This window comes from Populus euphratica, unplaced genomic scaffold (genome assembly GCF_000495115.2).
Source record: "Populus euphratica unplaced genomic scaffold, PopEup_1.0 scaffold62.1, whole genome shotgun sequence".
Taxonomy (NCBI): domain Eukaryota; kingdom Viridiplantae; phylum Streptophyta; class Magnoliopsida; order Malpighiales; family Salicaceae; genus Populus; species Populus euphratica.
Genome location: NW_011499939.1, coordinates 86,633 through 97,075, shown reverse-complemented (window position 1 = coordinate 97,075; position 10,443 = coordinate 86,633). Strand labels below are relative to the sequence as shown.

Genomic DNA, 10,443 nt, shown 5'->3' with positions numbered 1-10,443 from the left:
GTTTAAAAAATAATAGTTTAAGGATACAATTGATCAAATTGATAGTTTAGTCCTTATTTTGCCAAAATCCCAATAATATATGAATGGAGAAAATAAGTGCCCTTTAACCCTCGTATTATCATATGACCGCATCTTCTAGTCCTCTACCTTTAAAAGAGAGGTCAACCCATGTGGATAATTGGGTAATTTGACAATCTCAATAATGAAATAGATAAAAAACTATAAAGTGTATAATAATATTCAAAAGTTTATAATATATATTCCATGTTTTATTTTCTTCCCATTTTCGGTTCTTCAATTTTGTAGTAGGAAAAGGGAAAAAAAAAAAAAGAAATAAGAAAAGAAATGCACCACCACTTCAATTCCTAGCTTGATTCTCACTTGTGAATAATTTTAATCAAGTAAGTTCTTCTTATGATTTTTAATTCTAATTTCAATATTAACAAATTTTTATATTCCTTTAGATTGATATCCAAAAATATTTTTTTTCATAATGTTTATTGTGCTTTATATGCTAATTTAGACCATATAGAAGTTTTATTTATTTTTCATTGGATTAAGAGATTCATGATCTATAAGGAAAGTTTTCAAAACCCAAGCAACACCATGGTCTAAACAGTTCACAATTAGTTGTATTTGTATCCTTTCCATTTAAATTTCCTTTTTCTGGGCTAAAATTCTTTAGGGTTTTGTGTTTTATACACAAAAGTGTAGTAAAGTTTGAATTTTTTTTGTGTTCGGAAAGTGATTATTTTGTGATGAAGATTGTATCTTTTTGTGATTACAAAGAAGGATTTTTGTTTTTGCTGTGATTTTGATTGAAATTCTGTGATTTGAGAAAGAATGGAGTCATCAAGGAGTTGGTTTAAGATATTTAAGCAAGGGAGTAGTAATGCAAAAAAGAAAGAAGCTGCAGCAGAGAGTGTAAAGAAGAATAATCATGGTGGTGTTGGTGTTGTTAATAGTGGTAGTAAGCCACCAATTAATGATGCACCTTCACATGCTACAAAGCAGAAAGTGGATGCAGCTAAACAGTATATTGAGAATCATTATAAAGCTCAGATGAAGAATTTGCAGGACAGGAAAGAGAGGTAAGTTTGAATTTTTGGGGTTTAAAGTTTTTTGCTTTTTTTGGAACATTTTTTTAGGTTAGAGTGGTTGTGTTGGTTACTGACCGGATAATCTGACATGGGTACCGGTACTTAGGCAAATCGAATTCACGGGGAAATTAAATGAATTTTGAGAATATAGATTGAATGTGTTAGGTTAGTCGAATTGGATGGTGTATGTTGTTTGGGGTTTGGATTTGTTAGAGTTTTTTTTTTTTTTTTTTTTTTTTTTTTTTTTTTTTTTTTTTTTTTTTTTTTTTTTTTTGTAGTTAAAATGGTGTGTTGGTCAATGTAGGAGATGGATGTTGGAGAGGAAGCTTGCAGATGCGGACGTTACTCGGGAAGAACAGATGAATATACTGAAGAAGTTTGAGGAGAAGGAAACTGAGTATATGCGTCGTCAAAGACATAAGATGGGGGTCGATGATTTTGAACTTTTGACCATCATTGGCAGGGGTGCATTTGGGGAGGTATTTCTCCTTTCATTTTTTAAACTTAAGTTATTATTTCTTTGTTGCATTAGAAGCAGTTTGATATTTATATTATCCAGTGCTTTCTTAGATTATGAATGCAATGAATTCTTTTATATAGCTGTATGATTTTTGGCTGTTCGGAAGTCTTGAGAGTAGAAAAATAAATTTTATGCTAAGAAACTTAGAAGTTGTGTCTTCATTCAGTAGTCTTGTTGATGAGTTGATTTATATTATCTTCTTGGGGCTGATAAGATAACTTTTCATTTCTCTTTCAGTCGGTCAAAAGTTGTTTTGAGGAAATTTTCATGTTGTTATTGTTTTGAAGTTTTTAAAATTCTGTCCTTCCTGTTCTTTTGCCATTACCTCTTGCCAATGAACTCCATATAGTTATATTATTGTGATTACATGTGCAATTTTCATCCAGGAGTTCTTAATTTCACTAATGGTGCATATGTGGTCACTATAGGTGAGACTTTGCAGAGAAAAAACTACTGGCAATGTATATGCAATGAAAAAGCTCAAGAAATCCGAGATGCTTCGTAGAGGACAGGTTTGTCGCTGTGGTGCTTCATTCAGATCAATGTATTTTGACAATTTATTTGTCCAATCAACTTTATTTTCATTTTGGCGGTGCTGAATTTTGTTATTCTCCCCTACTATTTGCATTATTGGCCAAACATGCCCCCCAGTTTTTCAAAAAGTGCTTTAGATTGATGTTCATTGTGGTCTTCACTACTTGCTTGTAAAGTTGTGTCAGCCATATCATTTAATAGAAAATGCTATAAAGAAATAAACTGCAGGCTTGATGAAGAAATAGGTGTCTTTCGAAAAGAAAAGCTAAATTACACCCTGTTCAATTTTTATTTTATTTTTTATCAATGGGATTGTGATGGAAACTTCACCACTAAACACCAGATATCTCATCTAGTTGGTCCTACGAGCAAGATTCATCCCTATTTGCACTCTCTTTCCTTTCTCATTCAGGTGGAACATGTTAAAGCTGAAAGGAATCTCCTTGCCGAGGTTGACAGTACTTGTATCGTCAAGCTCTACTGTTCCTTTCAAGATGATGAATATTTGTATCTTATCATGGAATATCTCCCTGGAGGTGACATGATGACATTGCTGATGCGCAAGGATACCTTAACTGAGGACGAGGCCAGGTTTTATGTTGGGCAGACAGTTCTTGCAATTGAGTCTATTCACAAGCACAACTACATCCACAGGTTTCCTTTTAATCTTTTGATGCCTTTTGTTTCATTACTTCTGTCTCTGTTATTGGGTGGACATGGTTTATATCTATGTGGAACTGATACTATGTTTATCTGCATCGAATACAAATGCCCCTCATATATTTAATACGGGGAAGTGGGAACTCATATACTCAGATTTTCTGAAGAAGAAATTGGCTTTCAAAATTAATACGTGCTGCATGTTCCTTAACATGCTTCAGATGAATGATTAGGATTGCCTATTTGGTGGTTCAAAAAGGTGAGTGCTATCATAAGTACAAATATAGAAGCCTTATGAGACATGTTTTGTTAATGCTTCAACTGGGAATGCTGGCACCATCAAGTTGTTATGAGGCATACCTGTAAGAACATTTACCATTGATAAAGATTGATGTAGACATTGAACAGATGAAAATGTATATATCAAATCCTTACTTTTTTTGTGCCCTGGTGAACATTTTTGTTTCATATCCATTTTTCTTAAGCTATATTGATGATATGCTGACTTTTTAGTTGTTATAGGGAACATATCTAGTGGGTGGTATACCTGACCAAGTTTGTTTTTGGCCTTTTTCAATGGAATTTGTATTGCGTCTTTTAGCTGCACAAATCTTTTTTTTTTATGTATTGCTGTTGGTGGTGTATTAGTAGCTGTCTTTTAGCTGCACAAATCTTTTTTTTTTTCACGACTTGTAATTTTGTGCACCTTTTATTTTCATATTGCTTCAAAATTTTCAGCTATACACTTACAATCATGGATGTTGAGAATCTATTCTTACCTCTATAACAGGGATATTAAACCTGATAATTTGTTGCTCGACAAAAATGGCCATATGAAGCTTTCAGATTTTGGGCTGTGTAAGCCCTTAGACAGCAGTAGCTTTCCAAATTTTAGGGAGGATGATTCTGCAGGTGGAAGGAACTTGAAACCTTTAGCAGAGGGCAATAAACCTCCTACGCCAAGGCGGACACAGCAGGAACAGCTTGTTCACTGGCAGAAGAATAGGCGAACATTGGTATGATCTCTCAGCTATATTTATAGAAACTATGTTTTCTGGATAATTTAATACTGAGATTTGCCTTGATAAAACAAAATAGCATCAATTGATGGATGCCATTATGCATTTCTGCTTTCTGTCTCTTCATTTTGGAATTATTTTCTACAGTTAATTTTTAAGGTTTTTAAAATTGAAACTTGTTTCTTCTAAAAATTTGTAAGCTGTTAACTAAAAGAAATGAGTTATACTGATGCTTATATTATTCTGCTATGCACTTTAGTTTGGAAGCTGCAAAGACCCATTTAAATTTTGATATTTTCATGTCATTTCTCGCAGTTCTGCTTTCAAGTTTTCCTCATATGCTCAGTTCTTTCATGTATTAATTTTCATATTTTGCTTTTCAGGCATATTCAACGGTTGGCACTCCAGACTACATTGCCCCTGAAGTATTATTGAAGAAAGGCTATGGAATGGAGTGTGATTGGTTAGTTTCCTTACTAGTGGCATGCTTGATAAATTCTATTTTTTTTTCCTTTTGTTAATTAATATGTCTATTAGGTGGTCTCTTGGGGCAATTATGTATGAAATGCTTGTGGGATATCCACCTTTCTATTCTGAAGAACCTATGTCAACATGTAGAAAGGTAAGCAAACTATTTTCATCTATTAGAGAAATACCTATGTATCAAGCATGCGTGCATGTGCCCATGCATGTGTTTGTACACATGTATGCATGTTTATGTAGGTAGATTTTTTTATTAATTTTTCTAGAGGTTTGAGTAAAAATGACATGAATATGTGACTTCAAGAAAATTCTCTCCTTAATAACAAGATACTGAAAGTCTAAAAATACAGCAATCAATTTAGTTTGTTGTGCATGCCACTACTTATGGATGGCAGCACATGTCATGCTCCTTGTCTCAACCCTTTTCATCTAGCAGGACAGTAAGAACATTTATTTCCCCACGTAAAGAGCATTTTAAGGAAATAAACATATTGCAGGAGTTTACGTGAGATAAGGGGATAAATTCTGTACATGACAGGAAGGATTGTAGCAATTGCTCTAATGTCTGTCTATCTGGACCAGCAGATGTGGATCCTGATATTTCGATGTAGTATCTGGACTAGCAGATGTGGATCCTGATATTTCGATGTAACTAGAACACCATGTGGATCACTGACAGTGGTTATAAGATAAAAGTGAAAGCAACTTGGTTGTATTTATTCTCCCGCAGGATGATTTTTGCAAGGAATGTGCTTTTAAGAGACACCACATCTGCATAACTCAAGAACCAAGAGAACTTTTGAAATAAGAAAACATAAGAAAACTTTTGAATAACTTAATATCAAATCCAGTACTGCAGAATGATCCTTCTACTATGAAAGATAAAAATGATATGTTGAAACATGCTTATTTAAGAATTTCTTTAATCTTATAAAAAAGATCTGAAACATGGAAACTAAAAGAAGTCTGTTTTGGTAAAACTTTTATTATAACTCCATTAAGGGGTTACTTCTGTGTTAGATCTGACTCCCCATATGAATTAGTTTTGAATCTTGATTTACTCTGAATACGTACAAGCTTGTTCTGCTGTTGATTGATATATCTTGTACTATCATCTTATTGATAGGATTACATGTTTCTTTTCCCTCTGAATTGAAATTAAATGTATATTTCTTAATGTCATGTGATGGTTTGCTGCTGTATTTGATTGGATAAATTTTATCAAACAATGGTCAATTGATCCATGCAGATTGTCAATTGGAGAAATCACTTAAAATTCCCTGAAGAAGCTAAGCTGTCTGTTGAGGCTAAAGACCTTATCCGAAAACTTCTATGCAATGTAGAACAGAGGCTTGGGACCAAAGGAGCTCATGAAATAAAAGTTAGCATACTTCAACCATTGTTTCCCCTTTAGTTGAATTCCTGAATCCAGGGATGACATGTGTTTCTAAAATATGCGTTTGACTTGTTTCCACCTCAGTCACACACATGGTTTAAAGGCACCGAATGGGACAGATTATATCAGGTAGAAGCTGCTTTTAAACCAGAGGTCAAAGATGAGTTAGATACGCAGAATTTTGAAAAGTTTGAAGAGGTAAGGAATGGCTGTAAATTTGTGAATTGGTTCCTTTGTTGAGAGGTATCTTTACCGTTTTCCTAAGGGAATGGTGATTGGTGTTCGCTGTGCATTTTGATCTTGCTGGAATTTGTTTCATCTTGTTTTGTTTTTGCTGCTGCTTTTACTCAGTGACAATTGACATGTTTGATAATTCCATGTATACAGCTGGGGACGTCTCTGCAATCTTCATCAAAATCTGGTCCGTGGAGAAAGGTAAGCTTAAACTTTTCATAAATCATAACATGGATTCGTGTTCCTTTCAGTAAAATTTATTTTTGCTAGACTCTGAATTCAGAGTGCAGTGCAAGTTCAGTTAGATAATAAAAATGTAGTGCCATGTGATTCACACCTATTCTGTACGATGCACTGGCTATTTCAATGACACACTGAAATCAAAACTGCAATAGCTTTTCCTGAATGGTAGGATTATTGCAATATTGGAAGTATATTTCTCAATTAGGAATTTTCCATACTCGATGCTTTCCAAGTACTTGGTAGAACACTTTCTGCAACTTGCGTTGTCCTATGCTGAACAAAAATATATCAGGAATGCTCACTGTTTTGACTCCTAGATCAACATTTCATTTTATGCTATGGTGGAATATTGTAGTTGTTCATCCTGATTGCATCTAACGAGTTTGTTTCTGTCATGCCTCTTTTACCTGTGATAACGTTTCATAGTACCCTGATATTGTTCTCTATATTCTATGGAACATTGGATAAATGAACTCATTAACTTTTATTTTTTATTTGCAGATGCTTCCATCAAAGGATGTGAACTTTGTTGGTTACACTTACAAGAATTACGAGATTGTCAATAATGATCATGACATGCCATCTGTCGGTCTGTGTATCACCCTGAAGATTAGGATAGCTTGATTCCATGTTTAGAAAATCTTTTATTAGGATTAACCGTCTTCATTTGTGTTTTGAATGCAGAGTTGAGGAAAAAGAGTACTGCACCAAAGAGACCAACTATCAAGTCATTATTTGGTACAAACCACAGTCGACCCCCCCTGAATCTCAACCTCCTTTGGGTTCGACCTACTTTCTCTAACTCCCACTTTACCATGCCTTTTGCAGAAATACCTGATACTTCTGACCAGCATGCTCAAGGAAGCTTTCTAAACCTCTTGCCCACCCAAGTCGAGGTATCGGAAAGCCCTGAATTATCTCCACGGTCCACTCGAACTTCACAACACCATCACAACCACAAGCCTATAAGAAGATAGTAGAAGAGCACACACTTGAGCCGTGATTTTTTATAGTTGCTGCAATTGATTTGGAGGGTTTTCATTTCTTGTAATGCAAATCAGGAAGAAGAAAATGTTAATACAATATATGTATGTTGTATCTAGCGTTGATGCTCCAAGTAGAAGAAATGATTTCTTGTATAGTCAACTAGATAAAGAAAGATTAGGGCAAAGTAACTTGTAGTCTTATCAGCTTCTTATTCTCAAATTCTTTCCTTCAGGGTATAGTTCATGGCCTCAGCCTGTGTTGACTATCGAATCCACTTCAACTGTAGAATAACAGAAGTAAATTCTTACTATCATTTGATGTGATTACTAACTACAATATCTACTCATTTTGGCATCAATTCCTTCTAGTGTAGAAAGAAAGAGAATTCTTAGCATTGAATTTTGGTATATTCAAGCCTCTTAGACTTGTTTTTGCCATGGGTGAGGGTTTTCCTCTTTTCTTCCGAGGTATCTTCAGGCTACTGTCCAGGGCTAATCCTTCGAGGTTTTGTTGGGTGTCAAGACAGGAAGCTTTTGTAAAAAAATTTGCTGCATCCACAAAGGCTCTAACCTGCGACCATAGCCCTTTCCACTAATGCCAATATTTGTTGTTTCTAGTCTTGGAGCTCTAGTTCTGATAAGATATTGATTCAATAAAAACCTAAGTTCGAAACTTGCATATTGAGTTTCTAGTGATGTCTATTTTAGTAATTTCAGTTTAGATTGTTTTTGTTATTTTTAATATTAGGTCAAATTATCGGAAAAGCAATAAATGAATATTAACATGATATGTTAAAAGGGTATTTGTTTGAGAGTATAGTTATAATTATTTTTTAAAGTGTTTTTTATTTAAAAATATATTTTATTAATATCAAAATAATTTAAAATTATATAAAAAAATTCAATTTTTTTTTGGAAACGTGATTTCAACAACGCATAAATATAAATGCAGAAACATGCAGCCTCGTGGTTGAAATTCTCACTCTTGGTGTTGCCATGGGGTTGCCTTTGGTGGAGTAGCCCAATGGCGGTTTGGCCCAATTCATAGGTAGAGGAGAGATTTTTTTTTTCAATCATTGATTTTTGATTGTCAATACGTACTATATATAAGGCCCTACTACTGCATATCGGAGTACATCTTTGATCGTTAAATATTGATTCCATGAGCTCTTCTTTTTTTTTTTTGGGAAAATAGGTTTTTTATTAGTTAATCTTATGTTTTATGTTTTATTTTTATTTTTCTATCTTGTAATATTATGCATTCTTTTTAATTGGGAATAGTTTTTCTTGTTCAATGTTACTAAGATTTTCTAATTTTTCTCTATATAAAAATTTTTACAAGTGTGACATGAAAGCATAAAAATAAATATTTTAAAAATTCTCAGTTATAGTGTTCTTAATATTTAAGGATTTTGATTTATAAAAAATCTCATTATATTTCATTTTCATGACACCAGCCTATAAATTATACAAAAGTAGGATAATCCAAATTCATGAGTCTCCATTAAATATAAAAGTGTTAACACTTTTAGGATTTGTGGATGTAATTGAAACTGTATTTTAAAATTTTTTATATTTTAAGATTATTTTAATATGTCGGTATCAAAAATATTTTTTTTTAAATTAAAAAATATTATTTTAATTTATTTCCTCATAAAAAAAAACATTTTAAAAAAAGAATAATTACTTCACTTCCAACCCACTCGCATCATCTCTTTTTCTTGGCCACTCAGTTGAATGTGAAGATGTAATTTTATGTTAATAGATGGAATCCAACATGAAATGGGCATCTTTTTTTTTTTTTTTAATTTCTAAAATTGGACATCTTTTTTTTTTAATTTTTTAATTTCTAAAATTGTTAAATATAAAAATATATTTGACGTTCCAAAACAGAGAATCCATGCCACCATTTGCATCAAACAGCTAGCTTTGCTACAATATCTTACGCCATACCGTGCTCTGATTTCTAGCCTAATTGTTTTTAATTTATAATCCCAAGGGCCTTAATTAATGATTGAAAAGAAGCTCTTGCTGTTTCCCAAGCGATAAAGTGGATGAAAAACATAAAAATAGATGTGAATGCATGACTATGGTTTTCTGAACTTCATCTGCACTTAAAGGGCCTTAGGATCTCTCAGAGATCGACCGATCGATCCCCCATTTAATGCCCTAAAGATTTAGGGTAGAGTAAATTATACCACTTGGGTAAGGGTCACATGCCACACAATCCAAGGGCTTAATTATCCAAAACCTTTCTTTGAATATTATCCTTATTATAAATTAATTATGATGATGGTCGGGCTCTTTCCAATGCGCATATATAGCATGGATTCCCATATATATATATATATATATATATATATATATATATATTATGGTCTCATGTTCTCAAGATTGTGATCTTCCTTAAATAAAAAAAAATAAAAATGGCTGGCGTGGATTGCATTGCTTTGTGAAGAAGCTTATACTAGTTGTTTCTTTCGTGATTATAAATTATGATTTAATTTAAAATTTAGATCATTAGTTAGATAGATTAATCTAAATTAACTAGAATATTTAATTTAAAATCTTGTCATTTTAAGTTTATAAAAAAAATATCATTTTAATTATTTTTTTAAAAAAGTTAAATCAAGCCTCTCTCTAGTCAATTAAATTAACCTTCATATAGTGTAACCCAACTCATTCTTTAGCTAAATCCTTGATAATAGGCACCGTGGATGGTGGTGAGAAGCAGGAACGGGGCGTCGAGAGATAACGTTTATCTCTCCCTCAACATTTACGGATGGATTAGTGATTTTGTTTTTGATCTCATGAATATGTGTTCATAAAACAAATAATCAAGACTTTGATTACTATTTGATATGGGTTTTTACTTTGATTATATATAAAATCTAGTGTTAATCATAGCATGTTTTGAACCGGTTCCTATTTTTTCTTGCTTTTATTAATCTCGTCATTTTTTTAATATATTTTATTTATCATTTAAATTCTAATTTAATATGAATTTTAATCTTTAAGAGACACGAGAATATATGAATTAATAAAATTTATTATATGAATTCCTTCTATCAACTCATTCATAAACCAAACTAAGCTATTAATTTAAGCTAAAATCTAAAAAACAACGGTTAATTAAATTAAGGAGAAAGAACTGGTGACAGGTGGCTACGTCAATCGATCAAAGCCGTCCATGTGGATGAAATCATTGGCAACCGGTGAACTTGCCGGTAGACGGCCTACGTAGGGGTGGTGTAAGATGCTTAAGCAA

At 32.9% G+C, this 10,443-nt stretch overlaps 1 protein-coding gene across 1 annotated transcript; it reads left to right on the top strand.

The window, feature by feature from the left end:
* Positions 1–248: 248 nt before the first annotated feature.
* On the top strand, positions 249–7,534 carry LOC105136767 (serine/threonine-protein kinase tricorner-like). Its single transcript, XM_011042225.1, has 14 exons — positions 249–401; positions 843–1,091; positions 1,405–1,579; positions 2,049–2,132; positions 2,567–2,808; positions 3,605–3,830; positions 4,217–4,296; positions 4,371–4,455; positions 5,566–5,697; positions 5,797–5,910; positions 6,100–6,147; positions 6,691–6,778; positions 6,874–6,927; positions 7,018–7,534. The coding sequence occupies exons 2-14, from the start codon at positions 844–846 to the stop codon at positions 7,164–7,166; spliced, it is 1,725 nt and encodes a 574-aa protein (XP_011040527.1). The 5' UTR covers positions 249–401; position 843; the 3' UTR covers positions 7,167–7,534.
* Positions 7,535–10,443: the final 2,909 nt, after the last annotated feature.

Bases quoted from the DNA above. Each gene is read 5' to 3' on its own strand.
- LOC105136767 (XM_011042225.1), top strand. From the start codon at position 844: ATGGAGTCATCAAGGAGTTGGTTTAAGATATTTAAGCAAGGGAGTAGT. The intron at 5,698-5,796 runs GTTAGCATACTT...TTTCCACCTCAG, and splicing joins AAGGAGCTCATGAAATAAAA to TCACACACATGGTTTAAAGG. The intron at 6,148-6,690 runs GTAAGCTTAAAC...TTTTATTTGCAG, and splicing joins AATCTGGTCCGTGGAGAAAG to ATGCTTCCATCAAAGGATGT.